This window comes from Physeter macrocephalus, chromosome 20 (assembly GCF_002837175.3).
Source record: "Physeter macrocephalus isolate SW-GA chromosome 20, ASM283717v5, whole genome shotgun sequence".
NCBI lineage: Eukaryota > Metazoa > Chordata > Mammalia > Artiodactyla > Physeteridae > Physeter > Physeter macrocephalus.
The window spans coordinates 86,562,704-86,583,891 of NC_041233.1; the positions used below are offsets into that span (position 1 = coordinate 86,562,704).

General features: G+C 49.5%; 1 protein-coding gene across 5 annotated transcripts; it reads right to left on the bottom strand.

Moving 5' to 3' along the window:
* Positions 1-216: 216 nt before the first annotated feature.
* POMK (protein O-mannose kinase) lies at positions 217-19,215 on the bottom strand. Of its 5 annotated transcripts, none has more exons than XM_028481502.2 (5): positions 19,119-19,215; positions 18,150-18,304; positions 14,201-14,503; positions 5,585-5,625; positions 217-4,677 (listed from the first exon to the last, which is right to left on the bottom strand). In XM_028481502.2, the coding sequence occupies exons 2-5, from the start codon at positions 18,205-18,207 to the stop codon at positions 3,907-3,909; spliced, it is 1,173 nt and encodes a 390-aa protein (XP_028337303.1). In that variant the 5' UTR covers positions 18,208-18,304; positions 19,119-19,215; the 3' UTR covers positions 217-3,906. The 5 variants fall into 5 exon arrangements, with proteins under 5 accessions (XP_028337303.1, XP_023987235.1, XP_054937024.1 ...); XM_024131467.2 differs by lacking the exons at positions 5,585-5,625; positions 19,119-19,215 and adding exons at positions 17,799-17,959; positions 18,725-18,960 and having other exon boundaries at positions 218-4,677; XM_055081049.1 differs by lacking the exon at positions 5,585-5,625 and having other exon boundaries at positions 218-4,677; positions 18,150-18,219; positions 19,119-19,136.
* Between the last annotated feature and the right edge of the window lie 1,973 nt (positions 19,216-21,188).

Below are 21,188 nucleotides of genomic sequence, written 5' to 3' on the forward strand. Positions count from 1 at the left end.
TCGAACTTCTGTTCTTTGTATTCATTTTTTTTCTTTTGAAAAACCCCAAAGGCTTGTCTTTTAATGCAGGGTGCCTGGTCTCCATGTGGTGAAGCTGTTTTGAAGGTTTCATGCTTTCCTTGGATAGCCGATCGCCACATATTACACAAAGCAGGCTTGGAGAATGTGAATCACTTGTTGCAATGAACCCGTAATTTAAGTAGGACTCTTGGTATTTTCTTCTAAATGCAGCTTTCTTTTTCTTGGCAGTCTTAGAGTCCTCTGTTGTCTCATCATTGGGTCTTTCCGCCTTTTCAAAGAAGCTCTCCAGCGATGTTTGTTTTTTACTCATTTTGGCTAGGGTTAGCTTGTGGGCTTACCAAAACTGTGACTGAGACAAGTGTGCAGTGCAGGAAAGAGGCATGGATGGAAGTGGTAAATAAAATAATGGGCGGGCCACACGCGGACTAAAATAAGTGTCGGATTCTGACTTAGAGCCCGCCATCAGATGCAGCTGTACGAGTGAAGTACCATCAACTAACTCACTTGCCACTATAAAGCCTGCCACCAAAAGCAGCGTAGTTTTCACTCGCCACTCACTGATAGGGCTTTGATATGAGTCTGCAAGCAGTTGATTTATGATAGTCTCTGTGCAGTCAAACCTCTCTGCTAATGATGATCTGTATTTGCAGCCACTCCCCAGCGCTAGCATCACTGCCTCAGCTCCACCTCAGATCATCAGGCATTAGATTCTCATAAGGGGTGCACACCTCGCACGCGCAGTTCACAGTAGGGTTTGCGCTCCTATGAGAATCTAATGCCACTGTTGATCTGACAGGAGGTGGAGCTCAGGCGATAATGCGAGCGATGGGGAGCGGCTGTAAATACAGATGGAGCTTTGCTTGCCCACCGCTCACCTCCTGCTGTGCAGCCCGGTTCCTAACAGGCCACAAACCGGTACTGGCCTGTGGCCCCAGGGCTGGGGACCCCTGTGTTAAATGATTAAAAGTCATATGAGAATAGTGATTACTGAAATTGAGCAACATTTATTTTTAAAATAATGGAGGGGAGGGTGGATACATAGAGGACCTTTTTAACACATCCTGCGTGAGATAAGCTTTCCACCCCACTCCCATCTCATGTGCCTCGTTTTAAGAACACTCACGTATCCTGTCTCTGCTGAACGATTTACAATCCCTAGAGGCTCTCTGAAGCTTGGAGTGTTTGTAGCATCATGTGAGATAAAGAGAAAGCACACTATAAACCACATGGTAGCGATGATTTTTTTCCTTTTTTTTGGCCACACCACACGGCATGCGGGATATTAGTTCCCTGACCAGGGATCAAACCCTTGCCCCTTGCAGTGGAAGTGCAGAGTCTTAACCACTGGACCTCCAGTGATGTCCCCATGGTGATTTTTAAAAAAAAATTCTTGGAATAAGGTTAGTAGAGAGACCACTAAGTCCTGGGCTGTGCTTTGAGAATGGCTCACCTCATCTGCCTCTTCTCCTGATTATACTTTTGCTGAATATGTGGGCAATGAACTCACCTAGGTTTTAGTGAGAAATGTAAGTTCCTCTTACGATTTTGCAGTTCTGTTGGTACTGAAGATTGAACCTGAAGGGCCAGGGCCAGTTTGGTGTCTGGCACTGGCATGATAAAGCATCAGGGAGAACTCAGAGGCAGAGCAGAAGTTGGAAATGCCTCTCACCAACTCTCTCATTTAGAAATGGGTTTGTCTGAGGCCACACATGAGTCAGAGGCAGAGCTGGGACTATAACTCAGGTCTTCTGATCCTGACAGCATCCCCTCCCCTACACCATGCTGTTCATTTTAGCTCTATCATCAATATTTAAAAACAAATTCATTTGAAACAAAGTTTTGCTCCCAATGCAAAGTCCCCAAACCAAGAAAACCCTCAAACCAGAATTACAACACGAATAGGGTAATTTCAAATCAGCAATTCCACACAGTAACTACCACGTCAAGTGAAAAGGGTCATAAGAGGTACATGGTCTTGTGGCAGAGGTGGGGGGGGTTCCAGCTTTATTGAGATGTAATTCACATACCATAGAATTTTCCCTTTTTGTACAATTCAGTGTTACTTAGTATATTCAGAGTTGTGCAACCATCACCACTGCATAATTTCTGGACATTTTCATCACCCCCAAAGAAACCCTGTACCCATAAGCAAGCACTCCCCATTCTTCAACCCCAAGCCCCTGCCGGCCGCTAGAAACTACTAATTTACTTTCTATGTCTATGGGTTTGTCAATTCTGGACATTTCATATAAATGGAATCATACAAATGTGGTCTTTTGTGACAGCTTCTTTCACTTAGCATATTCATCCATGTCGGAGCATGTATCAGTACTTCTTTCCTTTTTATGGCTGAACGACACCTCACTGAATGGATGGACCACATTTTCTTCGTTTTCTTTATCTATTCACCAGTGGATGGACATTTGGGTTATCTTCATCTTTTGTCTATCATGAATAATGCTGCTATGAACGTTCATGTACAAGTTCCTTTATGGCCATGTTTTCCATTCTCTCAGGTAAATACTGGGGAGTGGAACTGCTGGGTCATGGTAACTCTATTTTTAACTTTTTGAGGAACTGCCAGACTGTTTTCCAAAGCAGCTGGAACACTTGACATTCCCACCAGCAGTGTATGATTGTTCCAGTTCTCTACATCCTCACCAACACTTGTTATTGTCCATCCTTCTGATTACAGCCATCCTAGTGGGTTCTGGCAGCATTTTTATAACAAAAAGTAGCAGTTAATATACTCTGGGCAAGCGTATTCTCTGACGAACCATAGGACCCACAGGACCCGATCAACCACAGGCAGTAGAATAGGGATAATACTGACAATACTCCCTATCCGACTGTCTGGGTTGCCCTCCCTGACAGTTAAGGACAGTGGTTCTCGAAATGTGGTCCCCAGACTGGCAGCACCAGCATCACCTGGAAACCAGTGAGAAATGCGAACTCTCGGACTCCACCCAGACAGACTGAGTCAGAGCCTGTGGGTCGGGGCCCAGCTCCCTGTGGCTCCAGTGACTGTGGGGCCTGTGCAAGCCAGGGGCAGGCAGTCGGCTGCGCAGCGTCTTTGCCCCCCAGTGCCAGCTTTAACCCCCTATTGGTGATGATGACTATGCACCAGATCCATCATCCCCTGCGAACAAGGATGACAGTGACCAAGGAAAGAGCTACGTGAAGGATTCAATCATGTGACTCAAGTGGAAGGGCCTGACGCCTTCCAGTAATGAGTGACAGATACTGTTCATACAAAATGTTCACAATAATTAACTTTGGACACAGAAAATCCAGCTGGAAGGTAAATAGGAATTTCACAAGCACCATCCAAGGCAGTAACATAGATATAATCTCCATCGTACTTGATATTTTAAATGTTCCTTATCCACTCAAAATTTCAAAGAGCGCGCAAGCTCGCTGGGTAGGGAACGCCACAGGAGCTTCACAGAGCAATCATTTGAAATGGTAGAGATGCCTCATCAGTACCAGTGAAATACACCGCAAATACTCACCTAAAAAAGCGAGTACTACTGCTTGTTTCTTCTGTACACTGCAATTTAAAAACCTCTCTACACACGTTTCTTACAAGCTTACACATTTAGGTGTTAGGGAAGCCTCTCTGTAGCTCCATTTTCGTTACTTCCTTCAGATACTGGCCAGACTCGCTGCTTCTCTGCACCTTCGCCTGAAGCCAGGCTCCCATCAAGCCCGGTTTGCTCTGGCTTAGTAACTCCTGCCAGGCGGCCAGGACAGGGAGCCACTCACTTGTGCACGCGGATGGAAGAACCACGGGTCAAAGCAGCAAAAACCTCACCATCAGAGCGGAACCACTGTAACTCTTCCATCCGATCCTTGACTCCCATACCTCACCGACTGCACTGGTCTTTACAGCATCTCTCTTGTCTGAGACGTCGCGGTGTCTCTGAGTAGAGTCAAAACCTTCTGGTAAGTGTCCAGGACGTCCTGAGCGGTGGGTCTCTCTGCAGGCGTCTGGCTCTTACACGCCTTGTGAATATCAAACAAGTGGAATCGGACCATGTCGCTCCCTTCTACGTGCCCCAGAAGGAAACTGGAGACGTCTGGAATCTTCCAGATGTCGATCTTCTCGTCATAGGCGGGCATGAGGTCGTCGTGAAAAGGCACGTCCTCTCCGTAGGGCCACAGCTGCTCTGGGGCCACGAAGTCCCCGCGAAGCTCCCGGTGGCCGCACTTCACCAGGGCCCCGGTGCTGCGGTTCACCAGGGGCAGGGCGTCCAGGTCGTTGAGCACGATACTGAAGTTGGCGGTCAGCAGGTACTGGGACAGCGTCTTGGGCAGGTCACTGGAGTCGCACATGACCAGCGTGCCCAGGGGGCTGCGGTGCAGGAAGTCGATGATGGCCACGTAGCCCAGGGCCAGCTGCAGCCTGTGCTGCCATGTGTTCGTGCTCCGGTACTTGGAGAGGTTCAGCGTCGCCTCCAGGCTGCTCAGGGAGCCTAAGGGGTGGTACTCGGTGAGGATGCTGTTGTCATCCTCACAGTAGCCCAGCAGCGTGACAACGTGCTCACTCTGCAACGACTTCAGCATCCGCAGTCCGTGCAGGAAGTCGTCTCTTACCTCCAGCCTGGTGAGCCGCGACAGAGCCACCTTGCGTTCCTTCCACTCGGACAGAAACACCTGGAACACAGCCACAGAGAACGTCAACCCGGAACCCTTGCCAGCTGGTGAGCCGGGAAGCAACACAGCAAATGCCTCTCAGTGTCAGATGTGGTGCAGGGGACACAGACATTAGCGAGGCACAGACTGTTCCAAAGACTTGCTCATAAGCAGGACCAGACGCCGGGCGAGGCAAACGCCCTGTCAGGGCGAAGGCCCAGCGCGGAGGAGGCCGGGCAGCTGGTCCGGGTGCTGAGCGCTGTCTGGAGAGCCCGCGGTAATGTCCTGGAAGCTGGTCTGTGGGATGATGGGGCTCGCAGGCCAGCTGTGGAGAATGGGGGGCACTCCCAGGAGAAGGGACGGCATGAACAAAGGCAGGGAGTAGCAGACAGACCAAAGCAGGGCAGCACGAAGCGGGGGCGGGGCGGGAGAAGGCTCGCAAAGTGGTGAGTGGAGAGCTGGAAAACCCCACACAGGGACCGAGCCCAGCCAGCCCATCACACACAACGCCATCATTCGCTTTAAAAGGTGTCAGAGCAAACCACAGACAGGAACGACTCTACGTAAGGAACACATTTTTACACGGTCCGTGGTTTTCTGTGACTTCAGCTGTAACAGCAGGAGCTGAAGTGGCACACACTGGACCTGCTGTCCTGGCACACAGTTGGCAGAGGAGCAGCTGTACCGCACGGCCTTGGATTCCCATTTCTATCAGCTGGCAAAGAAGAACCACAGGGGAATTCCCTGGCGGTCCAGTGGTTAGGACTCCGCGCTTTCACTGTCATGGGCCTGGGTTCAATCCCTGGTCAGGGAACTAAGATCCCGTGAGCTGTGCGGCTTAGATAGATAGATAGATACATACATACATACATAGATAAATAAACAGATAAATAAATAAAGTGGTATTTTTAAAAAAAGAAATAAGAACCACTGATCTTCTGCTCGAGTCCCCAAACGGAAGGCAGAAGGCTGCAGAAGAGAAAACAGGATCCAGGTCAGGACTCCACTGCACCAGGTGGCTCCTGACCCCATGGGCTGTGTCCCTCTGGCTTCCTCTTCTTCATTGTTAAAATAAAGCTTACGAAAGCAACTTGGGGCATATTTATCAAGAGTCTCTAACATTACAATCTACAATCTATCTAAGGCAACAATCTGAAATACCTAAATAGCTCTAAGAATAAAAATCTGGCATTATTTATAAAAGCATAACTGGAAGCTATCCATCCATCAAAAATCGGGGAGCAGTCCGGTTATGCAGGACCACTCAAGGAAGGTTACATGGCTCAGTAAAATGCAGAAGCTGATAGGGTTTTCACAGATAAAAGTAACGTTACAAATGAAAAGGATACAAAGTGTTTTTATACCATTGTTCTAACTGCATAAAACAAGGCAAAATTACATAGAAATCGAAGGATTTTTGCTGTTCTCTTTATATGCTTTTTTTTTCTTCATACCTTTTGGTATAACTTTTCCAGAATGAATATATATTACTTTTATATTTTAGAACATTTTTTAAAAGAACTAAAAACTATTATTTCAAATGGAGGTGGGCTAGAGGACTGTGAAGATTTATTTTGGGCCTGAGAAGGGAGGTTCCTTAATGGAAAAACCCTCTAACTGCTGTTGACTGTTTATTCAAAAGAGAAATCTTTCAAGAACTTCTCAAAAACCCGAATTTGAGAAATTTCACTATGGATAATTTCTATTAAGAAGCCATATTTATCTGGCTGCTACAGTCACTATAAGTTTCATGAATATATATTTTATTTATTTTTATACAGAACACATTTTATTCTCTCCATAGATCTGCACCAGCACTGTATTTGATCTCTGACTCCAATATAAAAACCCTGTTTCTATTGAGATCCATCACTCCCTTGGGCTCCCCTCCTGCTCATGGTCGGCACCTGCGCTAGCAGACGGCTTTGGTGTCCAGGCCCATTTTTCATACAAAACAGTAATCACTTTAGAGAAGCTGCCACGGTTTGCGCATTTATTCAACAAGAAACGCGGGAGACGTTCGGCTACGGGCCTCATGACTTCCTCCTGAACCCTCGTTTATGACAAATTCATTTCTGTGCCTCAGATAAATGAAAGATTAAATACTACTTATTATTAAGTAGTATTAGTCTTTGGGATCTCTCACAAGTATCTGAAGCCTCCAATATTAAATATTTGCAAGTTAAAGGTTAAGAATCATTTCTCAGAAACCAACTTTACCTTTTTTTTTAAATTACAAAAATAATCATGAATACTTTTCTTGGTAAAAGTTCAAATACAGAAGGAGTAGAACTCCTTCCTCTGCATTTACTCCCAACCCAAAGGAAACCAGTTAACTATTTGGCTGCTAACCTCCCAGAAGTTTCTCTATGCGTTTACATGTATTATTATCCATTTACAAAATAGCATTTGAGTTTATTATGTAAAGTAGGACTATAACAAATATATTGCAGCTGGCTTTTTTCATTTAACAGATGCCTCAGAAATCTTTCCCTAATGTATATATAGATCTAGGTCATTCTTTTTAAAGCTGCATAATATTTCATAGTATGGGTGTACTACTTATACTGGTATATTTTCAGTTTTATAGATGATCATTTCTTTTTTTTAAAACTAAAGTATGATATAATAAAAATTCATAAAATTTGGAACAGATGCTGTCAGAATGGATTAGGTTCTTTTCTCTGCACAGCTCTATCATTTTACATAAACATTTAATATGATATTATGTGATCTATTTTTAAAGACTTGATGGACATTTAAACTATTTCCCATTTATTTCTTAGTAACAACGATTCTACAACGAATAGCCTTATATTTACATCTCTGTGCACATCTGCAAGTGTTTTTATAAGCTAGGTAAGTAGACGGATCACTGAATGAAGACGAGGTACTATCAGGACCCTTCAAAGTACCAACATGTACCTTCACCAATCGTGTATAAATCTTGTGTTCTAGAGCCTTAACCACACTAGGTGTTACCAATCTTGGTAACCTGTGCCAATCTAATGGATGAAAAACATTTTCTTGTTCCAATTTGTATTTCCCTGATTACTAATGAGACCAAGCACGTTTCATCCCCTGGGCATTTCTGTATTTCTTCTGTGGGAAGTCTGTTCATTGCCCTTCATACTATCTTCCCTAGGGTTGTTTGCTTTGTGCTTATTAATATCTAGTTCTTTATATATTATTCATGTGATCCTTTATTACAAATGTAAAGACAAATTTTAGAAGATAATTAGCTTGTGTGGTCTTTTGCAGTACAATGTCAAATCTGTCTTCATTCATTAACAAGTACTTATGTGAATTTAAAAAACTGAAATAAATCCCTGCCCATATGAAATTTACATTCTAGTGCAGGAGGCGGACAAGAGAGAAAATAAATAGGAAGTGTGTAAAGTATATTAGAAGGTAAAATATGCTTTGGAGAAAAATTAAGCAGGGAAGGGTTGACAGCTTTACTAGCTTGGGGAAACTCTCACTGGGGTGAGGCTCGAACAGGAGCCTGAAGGAGGTGGAGCATGGAGCCACGTGGCATCTGGGACCATGTCCCAGGCAGGGAGGACAGCAAGGCAAAGGCCCTGGGGTGGGATGTGTCCACGGGCTGCAGTGTCTGAGCAGGGCGAGGGGAGCAGAGGCTGGGAGAGGCCTTCGGTCGCTGAAAGGACTAGCGTGAGACAGGGCACCCTACACAGCGGAGTTGGCTGCTGCGTGAGAGCATCTGAAGGGGCAAGTGTGGAGGCAGAGGGCCCACTCTGGAGGCTGCCGAGATAATCAGCTACCAGGCACAGAGGCCTGGGCGGGGAGGGGGCCGGGGAGAAGCCGAGCGGTGGCCAAATTCCAGGTCTCTTCTGCGTGTGGAGACACTGCAACTTGCTGAGGGACTGAACGTGTCTGTGGAGAAAGGGGGATGACAAGGGTGCCTCCCTGAGCGGGGAGGGATAAATTAGGAGCTTGGGATTAACACATACACACTACTATATACAAGACAGATAATCAACAAGGACCTGCTGTGTCGCACAGGGAACTCTACTCAATACCCTGTAATGAGCTATATGGGAAAAGAATCTGAAAAAGAGTGGATACATGTATATGTATAACTGACTCACTGTGCTGTACATCTGAAGCTAACACAGCACTGTATATCAACTTGACTCCAATATAAAATTAAATAAAAATACAAAAACAAAGGATGCTCCCGGGTTGTGGTGTAAGCAGCTGGATGGATGGGGTTGTCCGCAGGGTGATGGGGACAGTGAAGGAGGAGCAGGCTGAGGGGACGGTCTGTGACACACTCAGGCTGAGAAGACATTCAACATCCAAGATGCGGGGTAGGCAGGGGATAGAAAAGTCCAGAGCTCGTTCAGGGGATAAAGATACGGGACTGGGCGAGGCCCCCCTGGCAGTGAGCGCAGAGGAGAAGAAAAGTCCAAGGTTAAGAGGGGTGAGGAGGTGGACCCTGCAGGGAGACCGAGGGGCGGACACTGCTATTTCACGCACATCTGCGCTCCAGCCAGCCTTCCACATTAAAAACAGATCACACACGACCCTTCTAAGGGTTACACAAAACGAGAGGGCGACAGAGTAAGAGCTGAATCCATTCTTCTTATGGGAGCCAACCCAAATGTTATGGCTTTTTAACGTACCATACCTTAACTTTAAAGGACAAACCACGTAACTGAGAAAACTCTGCTGGAGAGTTGTGCAGCTAAGCACACAGATGCTGCACGGGGCCACACCGCCTCCACTCCCCCAGGTGGACACGAGTGGCCGGGACGGTGCCTGGTGTCCACAAAGCACGGTGGAGTGTCCACCCCCAGAAGCATCGGTTCTACTGCAGCCCTTCCTCCTCACGAGCACTGCTGCCCGAGTCTGTGGTTCAGAAAACGGGCAGCCCCGAGACGTGGCCGCTGCTGTCCTTGAGCGGCTGGCAGAAAACGTACCTGTCCGTTCAGCGTCATCTTGGGTCTAAAAATCCCAAAGGGCTGAGCCTCCCTGTCACCCCCAGGAGTAAGATGGGACAGTGGGGAGGGGCAGCTGAAAGGGCCTTCCCCCTGCGCTCCAGCTCCTCCCGCACATCTGAGCTGGATGCACTGCTCTCATAATCAAAGAACAGAAAAGGAAAAGCAGGGGGTCAGTCGGCCTTGCCCCCAGACTAGCTGCAGGAGAGGATCTGTGGCCCCAGCAATTCCAAACACAAACCAGAAACACAGTCTGGGGAAAGCGGGGGTGGTGGTGTGCTTGTATAGTGAGGAAACTGTCAAAGCTAAGCCAATATTTTATTTTATGTGGATTCAGCCAATGAGCCTTTGTGTTCAGGCCCCTAAAATTTGCTCTATTAACCTGCCACGGGCTAGACTTGCTCTATGAACCAGCCATGGGCTAGGTGCTGAGGACACACAGGTAACTGGTGTCTGTGCCCTCAGGAAGCTTGCATTTATATGAGACAACAAACCAGATGCCAGATGGGAGGGTCCACGGCAGGGGGTGAGGTGGGTTTAGAGAGGGATGTCAGGGAAAGCCTTGCAGAGAAGTGACATCTGAGCTGAGACCTGGACATGAGGAGTCGGGCAGATGGGGAGGAAGAGACTTCAGGCTGGGAAAGGCCCGGAGGTGAGAAAGGGCTTGTCTGATCAAGGAACAAAAGAAAGGGCAGGGTGACTGCAGGGTGGGGTGAGGACCTGGACCGGCCTGGGTGAGTTTAGGAGGAAGGCAGGGCCCAGGTTTGGGGTTTTTCCTAAGGACGTTGGGGGTTTTAAGGAAGGGACATGTGTGGTCTGAAATGTGTCTGCAAGATGCCTGCCTGGGGCTTGGGGAAGGGCACACGTGGGCAGGGAGGCCGGTTCCAAGGCCACGGACAGAGGGGTTACCCAACAAGTTGGGAAATGTTTTGAAAACATACCTGATGGAACTTGCTCTTGGCCTAGTCAGGGGGAGGGGGTGGGAGGACGCAAGCTGACTCCCTGGTCTGGCCGGCGCCACTGGGGGGAGTGCTGGCATTTACTGAGACAGGAGGGCTGGGGAAGAACGGGCTTCAGAGGGGAACTTACCACGAGTTCCACCCTGGTCACACTTAGACGCTCAAGAGACCTCCAAGTAGACAGGTCAAGTACAGGTGGATACACAGACCTGCGGCTCAGGGGAGAGGGACGGGCTGCAGGTATCAAGCTGGGGGTTGCCAGCCCACAAAATGCATTTAGAGCAATGGATAGATTAAATCACCTAAGAGTGAATCCCAAGAATACAAAAGAAGGGGACCCCGGAAGCCACCGGGAGGAATAAGGTTTCTCAGCCTCAGCACCAGGGCCACCTTGGGCCGCGCAGCCACCTCCTGGGGATGGGGTCGTCCCCGCCCGGCAGGGTGGTCAGCAGCACCCCTGGTCTCTGCCCACTGGACGCCCGTATCACCTCCCCACGCCCAGCTGTGACAGCCACACGGGGGTCTCTACTCATTGCTAAACGTCCCGAGGAGTAGCCCCGCCTCTGGGCTAAGAACCGCTGCTTTAGAGGCAAGAAGAGCCAACAGGAGCAGCCAAAGGGAGTAATTAGGAAGGGCCACCCAGGGGAGGAAAACCAGAAAGTCATGGAACCCGGGCTGCAGGAAAGGTCAAGTGCGAGGCAGGCAGAGCAGCATCTGGCCGGGGGTCAGCGGGAAGCTGGGTGAGAGCCGTCTCCCTGGAGGGTGGTGTTTGGGAGCCTCTCAGGAGGACGGAAGGGTGGATGGGCGAGGAGGAAGCGGAGGGGAAGCCACAGGGAATCACGGGAAGAGGGTTTTCTCTCTGAAAGCACGAGCGTTTGTGTGTAGCCAGTAGGGACCATCCTCAGAGTGGGGAAGAGCGATGATGTAGGGGAGGGGGAGTCATTTAAAGGGAACCTGTGAGCAGTCGGGGACGAGCCCAGAGCTGGAAGGTTTGTAGGTCGGGTGGGCAGATGAGGACGGGCCCTCGGGGTGGCTTCTGTTTTCATAACACCTTAGTAGCAAGATCACCAGCTAAGGAAGCGTCTACGGAAACAACGAGGGGGTTGTTAAGGAAACGTGTGTCTCAGAGAATGGGAGGGAGAAGTTACTAAGGGAAAAGAGCCTGACCCCTGGGCTGTGCTGAGGTCTGTGGTCGTGCCTGGATGACCCGGCTGTGGCGCTCCTCTCTGCCTCCAGGGCAGCTGCCCAAGTGCAGATACACAGCTGGCCTCAACCAGGTGTGGGACTTTCCCTCCAGGCAGGATGGAGACAGAGATGCAGGGAGATGTTGCCAGTGTCTGCGCCAGAGTGACAGGACACAGCCGCAGAATCTGCTGCTGGGGGAGCTGGCATGCAGACAGGCGGGAGGGTCAGAGAGGGAGAGGTGGTGGGATCAGCCCACAGAGGCCCCGAGGGGTTACTGAAGCCAGGGCACCAGAGCGGTGGGGGTGGAGGTCAGACAGGGATGTCAGGAACTTTGGTCACAGAAATTCCTGTTGAGAAACTATGCCCCCAGAACGGGTGCCAGAGAGGAGGGATGCCCACGTAGGCGGGGTGGCCGCAGCAGGATTGCTGGAGTAGGTGTCTACACGGAGGGTCAGGGGACTGCCCTGGGCCGGACCATGCGCAGGCCCCGGCGTCCCAACGGGGCAGGACAGATGGGGCTCCCAGTGGAGCTGACACCCTGCGCTCAGAACACCTGTGCCCCAAGGACAAGTTTCAGCCAAAGAAACAGTCTCAGTGTAACAGCGCTTCACCTTAACAAACAAACCACATTCCACATTGTTGAATCTAGTGGGCTGGGTGTCATCTGTGAGGTTCCGTAAAATCAAATCTGTCCTCAAACAATAATCTGCCACCGTCAAAGCTACTCAAAAACATCCTTCAGGGTAAAAAGCAATTCCAAAAAAAATTCCAAAAATGTTCTGAGCGAGCACAACAGCATGGAAGCAAGTGGGCAGCCCTCAGGGTCCCTCTCCGAAGGAGACAGAAATTAACCGGCTGTGAGTCCTCTACTACTCCCCTCCCTGGTGACTTCTTAGCCCAATGCTGTCAACACCCCCCAAATCGACATCTCCGACCCCCGAGTGCCAGACTCGTACACCCAACTGCCCGTGTCCCTGCCTGGCCACCTAAACGGCTCAGGATGGTCACCTCACACACACACAGGGCCTCCCCGGCAGGTGACGCAGACCCTGTCCTCCCTGCTGCCCCAGCCGGGCGCCTCCAACATCCCCTCCCTTACGCCCCACGTCCAGTCTACTGGGACGTTCTACTGCCCCCGCCTTTAAGATACAACCAGAACCCACCGATTTCTCGCCGCGTCCGGTGCTGACACGTGTGTCGAGCTGTAGCCACCTGTCACCAAGCTCCCCGCGAGCCCGGCCGGGTCTGCTCTGCACACAGGCCGGCAGTCCTCCCCTCCGCTCACACTGCAGTGGCGCCCGAGGCCAGCAGCCCCGGGGGACCCTCACCTCTGACGCCTTCCTCGCATCCTGCCTCTGGTCCCCGGACAACCAGGCACATTCCACCCAGGGGCGTCTGCTGGTCCCCATCTTTCTTGCGGGATCATTGTCCCCAAATACCCACACCATTCTGACCACCTGGAGTAACAAGCTCGCGGCTCTTTCCTTGCCCCACTGGCTCAGAGCGCGTCACTAACACAGCTTCCTACGCGCCTGTTTCTTGTCTTCTTGACTGTCTGACTCCCCAGCCGGCTTCAAGGGCCTTTGTTCTGTCCACTGCTGCATCCCCAGCACCCACTAAAATGAGCGGGCGAATCTGAAGAAACCTGTTACCTTCCCGTCACCTGGCTTCATGGTTTCACCTCACATTAATTCCCCTCCCTTCACCCCCGACTCCCTCCTTCAAGGTGCATCCCTTCCCCATTCAGGGATGCAGCTGTCTATCCAGCTGCAGCCCTGCCGTCGCTCGCTGCGTCCTCACAGAGGGTCTGTCCTGTTCAACACCCTTCACTGGCTTCTGGAGTCACCCTGTCTCAGTGCAACCACTGCGGAAATGCAGTCCATGAGACTGGGTTCTGGAAGCTTCTACTTGAGAACTGAATTCACCCCTTTGCTTTCTCTTTTTAAAATAAAAAATTTTTAATCGATATAATACCACCATAGAGTTTGAAAAATAAGAACGAAAAATACTGCCCCAAATCTTCCTTCCCCATAACACACTTTCCATCATTTTTATATTTTTCTACATATATAATCTTGCAGATGAAAACAGGGTATCGCACAATTTTCTATTTTGCTTTTCTACTTATCATAACGAGAGCTTTTGCATGTTGCCGCACAGGGTTCCTAACTACACTTACTGGCTGTAGAATATTCTACAAGTGGTTGGACCATAACTTAACCATTGCCCTGTAGTTATTACTTCTAGTTTTCTATTACTACCAACAACAAAGCAGAGTACTCCTTGGTGCATCTAGCCACTTCCTTCCTTCGCCTCCCTTTACTAGGATAATGTCCCAGCTGGAGGGACTGGCAGCTGGGCTCGTGGCTTCCGGCACACGATGCCAGCCCCCCTCCCGCCGGGCCACCCGCTCCCCCGGGCGGTGAGCCAGGGACTCACTCTCTTCACGGCTCCTTCCCCGACACGCTTCATCTGCCTCACTTCTGTCCTCAGCTGCTCGCAGGACAGCCACGGGGAGCAGTTGCTCACCGGCCCCATCCTGAAGTGGCCGTAGGGACAGCGTGTGGGGTCCTCCGTGGAGCGCCGGGGCGAGATGAAGAGCCGGTCGAGGCAGAGGTAGAGGAGGGCGTTCATGAGGGCCATGGAGAGCAGCAGTCCCACCACCGGGGGCACGTCCCTGGGCGGGGGCCCTTTCCTGCCCTCCTGGGGCCTTGTCTCCATGGCGCTGGCTCCTGCGAGCTCCTAAAACAGACAGTGAAACAGGGAGTAGTCACGGTCCATCTTATTTCAGGAAAGACTGAGGGTGACACAGCCTCCTGGGCCTCAGGGTCACTGCGAGGATCAGAGAGGGTTTGAGAGCAGCCTTGTACCAAACTCTCGATGCCAGCTCCTCCCAGAATCACTGCTTTCTATTACAGCTTCGAGCAGAAGGGAGGCTTGGGTCTGACTCGGTCTCTGTCTCCCTGCAGCTGTCTGCGCTGAGTAGATACGCACTGAACAGTTAGTAAGATGAAAGCAAACTGTGGCTTTGTCAGTCCAGTGGGGCTGGGGCAGGAGGTGGACAGGAGAGAAGCTGGGGTCGGGGTGCGGCTGGGACTCTGAGGGGTTGGGATGTTCCTTGCAAGGTACTCAAATGCCCCCTGATATTTTTAAGAAGCAAAGGTGTGAAAGGTGCCCCAGGGTGGGAGGCCCCAGCAGGAATCCAGAACGAGCGCTGATGAGAACGCAGGGCGACACGACGGGGCTGAGACGGACGGGCGCGCTGGTGAGCAGCCACCATGAGGCAGGGGCGCTCGCCATCCAATGGGCTCCCGCCCGGGAGCAGGTGCGAGGCCCGGGGCGGAGGCAGGCGTTACCACCCGGTTGCCTCGGTGGAGGGTGGGGAGGGACCTGGACATCGGGAGCGGGACACTCAGGGTGCCTGGGGTGGACGCTGGTTGCCACCCACAGGGAGCACCACTACCCCGACAGGCGATGTGGCTGTACCACTGTGTGCCGGCTTAACCGCAGCACGGGGCACACGGGACACTAGTGACGGCACAGACCCTGTGCCAAAGCTCAACAGCCAACGTGCAGGCCTGGCCCCTCGGCAGCACCTGGCCTGGCTGACCACTCCCTCCCTCCTCCTGAAAATGCTCTGCACTCGGCTCCCAGGAAACCACTTGCGGGCTGGGACCTGGCCCCGCCCTTGTTCCCGGGGTGGGGAGATCTCCATGCCCATCCGCTGAGCTCCAGGTGTGAAGCCCAATCCCAGCCTCCCCAGAACTCCACACCTGCTCTCCTGACACCTCTACTTGGAGTCTGGTGGACGACTCAAACATAGTATTTCTCCTCCACAATAAAAAGACAAATAACTCAATTTAAAAATGGGCAAAGGACTTGAACAGACATTTCTCCAAAGAAGATATACAGTGGCCAACAGGCACATGAAAAGATGCTCAACTTTAATAGTCAGCAGGGAAACGCACACCAAAACGATGAGATCCCACCTCACACCCACTAGGATGGCTATAATCAAACAGCCAGGTGGTACCAAGTGTGGACGGGAAACCCTCGTACATTGCTGGTGACAACGTAAAATGGAGCAGCCACTGTGGAAAACAGTCTGGGAAGTCCTCAAGGGTTAAACACAGAGTTACCACAAAATCTACTGCTCAGTATCCACCCAAGAGAACTGAAAACATACATTCATGCAAACACTTGTACATGAATGTTCACAGCAGCATTATTCATAACAGCCAAATAGTGAAAGCAACCTAAATGTCCATCAGATGATGCCTGGATAAACAGAACGTGATGTGTCCACACAATGACATAGTATTCAGCCATTAAAAGGAATAAAGCACTAATACGTGCTGCAACATGCAATGAAAACATTATTCTCAGGAAAATTAACTAAGGGAAATAGCATATGATTCCATTTATATAAAGCTCCAGAACAGGGAAGTCCAGAGACAGCAAGTAGATCAGTGGTTGCCAGGGCCTGGGTGGAAGCGGACATGGGGAGAGGCTGTTGATGTGACAGGATTTCTTTTTGGATGAAAATGTTCTGGAATTAGTGGTGATGGTTGCACAATCTTGTGAATATACTAAAAATCACTAACTGTACACTTTAAAATAACAAATCTATAGCCTGTAAATTATATCTCAACCTAATTTTTTAATTGAATTATAGTTGATTTACAATATTGTATTAGTTTCAGGTGTACAACATAATGATTCCGTATTTTTCTAGATTATAATCCATCTAAAGCTACAGCATGTCCACTACCTACGAACGAGTTCCATTCCAAGAGCGTGTTCGTAAGTCCAACAAAGTTAGCCTAGGTACCCAACTAACACAATTGGCTATATAGTGCTGCGCTGTAACAGGTTTATAATACTTTTCACACAGATGATACATAAAAAAACAATCACAAAAAAGAAAACATTTTTAATCTCACAGTACAGTACCTTGAAAAGCCAGTAATACAGTACAACAGCTGGCACACAGGGGCTGGCATCGAGGGAACAGGCAAGAAGAGCTACTGACAGAAGGACGGAGAGCAGGTGGGAGATGGCAGAGCTGAAGGGTCATCAGCAATAGGAGACGGAGGGCAAGCTGCCATTTCACTCATGACTGACGCTGATGGAACGTAGGTTCGCACCTTTGAAAGCTCGCAACTTGAAGGTTCATATGTAGGGGACTTACTGTATTACAAAATAATGGCTGTATTCCCTGTGCCGTACAATTATCCTTGTTGCTTACCTATTCTATACATAAGAGTTTGTAACTCTTAATCCCATACCTCTATCTTGCCCCCTCTCTTCCCTCTCCCCACTGGTAACCACTGGTTTGTTCTCTACATCTGTTTCTGTTTTGCTATACACATTTGTTGGTTTTATTTTTAGATTCCACATATAAGTGACATCATACGGTATTAGTCTTTCTCTGACTTATTTTACTAAGCATAATACTCTCTAGGTCCATCCATGATGTTACAAATAGCAGAATTTCATTCTTTCTTATGGCTGAGTGATCAGAAAACCTGAATAGACATTTTTCCAAAGACAATATGAATGGCCAACATATGAAAAGATGCTCAGCATTGCTAATCATCAGAGAAATGCAAATTAAAACCATAATGAGATATCACCTCACACCTGTCAGAATGGCTATCATCAAAAAGAGAAGAGATAATAAATGCTGGAGAGGGTGTGGAGAAAAGGGAACCCTCCTGCACTGTTGGTGGGAATGTAAATTGGTGCAGCCACTATGGAGAACAGTGTGAAGGTCCCTCAAAAAACTAAAATTAGAACTACCCTATGATCCAGCAATCCCACTTGCAGGTATATATCCAGAAAAAAGAAAAAACTCCACTAATTTGAAAAGTTACGTGCACCCCAATGCTGACTGCAGCTCTATTTACCATATAAATAGACATGGAAGCAACCTAAGTGTCCATCGACAGAGGAATGGATAAAGAAGACAAGGTATGTATTTTTATGTATATATAAAATCTCAACATTAAAATATAAAAATACTTCCCAAACTCACCTCTTCCCCTCAAATCTGCTGTTTTCAGTGTTCACACTCTCAGTGAGTGACAACTGTATTCTTCCAGTGACAAGGCTGCAGGTGGAGGGTCAGGAGTGACTCGCCTGCTGAGCAGGGAATTTTAGAAGTAATGGACTCCTCTACAGGTCAGTGTGCTCTTCCTAATGAGAAGAGAACACGCTGCTTTGCTCATCCCCTGCTGTCATGACGAGGTGCTCGAGAGACCCTGGCTCTACTCGACTGCTCCAGCCTCATTTAACAGCTCCTTTCTCGGGACGATGCCACGTGCTCACCCACCACCTGAGTCCTGTCAGCAATGCCCAGCAATGCTGCAGGGGGTTGTCTGCTCACCTTCCTCATCGAGATTCCGGGCCCACATCTTTCTCTCCACCTCTCTCTCTCCGGGCATCTTCCAGGACTCCTGTGGACATGATGACGACGGTCACCACTCAGGCCTCACGGTCTCTTGAGCTTCTTCCACTGACGCCTGATTCTTAGAAGGTGACCTTAAAGAAATGGGCAAAACCACGGCCATCTCTCCTCTGTAGCATTTCAAGTGACCAAGAGTGTGTCAACTTAGACCTGAGGTCAGGGACCAGAGAACTTTTTTCCGTAAAGGATCAGACGGTAGATGTTCAGGTTTAGGGGCAGAAGCGGGAGTCGAGAGGCCACGGCACTGTGACGTGCGGGGTGAGGAGGTAACTGTCAGAGTTATTTCATCTTGCTGTCAGCAGCAGCCAGGCCATGCTACCCAAGTGAGCAAGCATGACTGTGCCCCAACAAAACTGTGTTCGTGGAAGCTGAGATTCGAATTTCACATGCCACACGTTCTTTTGATTTTCCCCCCAACATTTAAAAAAGTGAAAAGCATCCTCAGCTCACAGGCCGTACAAGAATGGGTGGCAGGGAGCAGCCAGTCAGCCCACCTTAGGTGACGGCATCCCTCTGGATGTCGTGGGCTCCCCTTCCATTCCACACCTTCCACGCCGTCTCATCCCCACACGTGGCTCTGGCGGCTGTGTACACGCCGATCGTTTCAAGTCTCTTCTGTGGCCTGGCTCTTTCTCCTACACTTCGCTCAGCTGGCCCCTCAAGGTCTGCAACATCCATACCTGAATTCTGTCTCTCCGGTCACCAGCATGCCCACTCCACATGGTTCCCCTCTGTGATGGGCACACAACCAGGTGGCTTGATTCCTCCCTCCCCGTAGCCACTAGACCAACCAGTCACCACCGAGAGTCACTTGTCCCCGCAAAGCTCCCAAATCTGCTCACACCCGACACCCCCACCCCCGTTCCCCTGCCCTGGTCTAAGCATCACCTTCCTGGGCTTCTGCAACGCTTTCCTACGCACTCTCCCACTGCTTTCTCTTTTCCAATCCATTTTCCTCACCGACGAGGATCTTTCTTCTTTCCTGAAAGTTTCAAGCATAAAGAAAGTTAAAACGTAAGATCATGAGCACCCATCCAGCTCTGTCAAGTAATACTGCATCCCTTTTTAAAGAAATAACATATCACAAACACGGTTGAAGCCAGGGAGCCCTCGCAGTCCTATTCTGCTCCATCCCAAGTAGTCCCCATCTTCAAGTTGGTATGTCAGTAGTTCTCAAACTGTGGTCCCTGTACCTCCCGCAGCACCACCTGTAATTTCTGAGAAATGCAGGTTCCTTGCCCCACACCTACTGTACCAGAAACTCTTGAGGTGGAGCCCAGACATCTGTGTTAAGACGCGCAGGCTCAGCGGCCATGGCTCACGGGCCCAGCCGCTCCGCGGCATGTGGGATCCTCCCAGACCGGGGCGCGAACCCAGTTCCCCTGCATCGGCAGGCGGACGCGCAACCGCTGCGCCACTAGGGAAGCCCGTCAGTAGTTCTCAAACTGTGGTCCCTGTACCTCCCGCAGCACCACCTGGAACTTCTGAGAAATGCAGGTTCCTTGCCCCACACCTACTGTACCAGAAACTCTTGAGGTGGAGCCCAGACATCTGTGTTAACACACGTGACATGGGGGTGCAATCTGAAGTTTAATAATTTCCATGCATGCTTTTTATTCTCACCACATGAGTATGTGCACATAAATAACAACGCTTAATACACGTATGTTTTCAAACTTTATATTAATACAAGCAGTGTTGTACTGTTCGTCCCTCAGTAACCGCAGGGGATTGGTTCCAGGACCCCCTGCGAATACCAACATCTGCGGATGCTCAAGTCCCTCATATAAAATGGCGCAGAATCCCTCTGTATCAGGGATGCAGGACACAAAGTCCTCTTATGACTTGCTTTTTTAAAAGCCCAGCATTATGTTTTTGAGGTTTATCGAAGCAGATACATGACACTCTACTTTGCTCTTTTGGATTGACTATACCGCAGCTGGTGATTCAGGTTTGCACACACTTCCTGTGTACACGTGGAAGGTTTACATGGGGTCTTTTTTAAAAAAAATCATTTTATTTACTTTATTTATTTTTGGCTGCGTTGGGTTTTCATTGCTGCGCGCGGGCTTTCTCTAGTTGTGGTGAGCAAGGGCTACTCTTCGTTGCAGTGCATGGGCTTCTCATTGCGGTGGCTTCCCTTGTTGCGGAGCAGGGGCTCAGTAATTGTGGTACGTGGGCTTAGTTACTCCACGGCATGTGGGATCTTCCCGGACCAGGGCTTGAACCTGTGTCCACTGCATTGGCAGGCAGATTCTTAACCACTGTGCCACCAGGGAAGTCCCACCCACTTCTTAAAGAAGTCATTCACCCACTCCATCACCTGATGGTCTTTTTTTTAAAGATTTATTATTTACTTAATTTGTTTTTGGCTGCATCGGGTCTTAGTTGCGGCATGCAGGATCTTTCGTTGCAGCCGCGGGCGTCCTTCTTTCTAGTTGTGGCGCCCAGGCTCCAGGGCGTGTGGGCTTTGCACTTTACGGCACGAAGGCTCTACAGCTGTGGGGTGCGGGCTTAGTTGCCCCGCGGCATGTGGGATCTTAATTCCCTGACCAGGGATTGAACCCACGTCCCCTTCATTGTAAGGCGGATTCTCTACCACTGGACCACCAGGGAAGTCCCCTCCTTTTTCTTTTAAAGGCATATTTCTGGAGTATGTTGCCCAGAGCTAGGGAAGAGGCTGTATGGCTGAGGAAATGTTCTCGCCCAGAAATAAGCAAAACGACACTGAAAGCTTCTACAAATGAAGAAATAACGATTGAAGCTCCAGGTGGGTAGGAGAAATTCAGGCACTGTTTAGACACAAAGGATTTCTGACAATGATAAGAAAAAACTGGCAACAGGAAAAAAGTGGTTCCCGCTGCTATACACTCACAGCTTAATTTAAAAAGAAAGAAAAGCAATGGAACAAAATTGATTTTTACCAGCTACAGAATATTTTACACAACCAGAGAAGAA

Coding starts and splice junctions, on each gene's coding strand:
- POMK (XM_028481502.2), bottom strand. CDS start 18,207: ATGCCCGGAGAGAGAGAGGTGGAGAGAAAGATGTGGGCCCGGAATCTC. Junction 14,504..18,149: donor CCGGAATCTCGATGAGGAAG/GTGAGCAGACAA, acceptor TGTCTGTTTTAG/GAGCTCGCAGGAGCCAGCGC. Junction 5,626..14,200: donor GGGAAGGAGCCGTGAAGAGA/GTGAGTCCCTGG, acceptor TCTCTTCTGCAG/CCTTCTGCCTTCCGTTTGGG.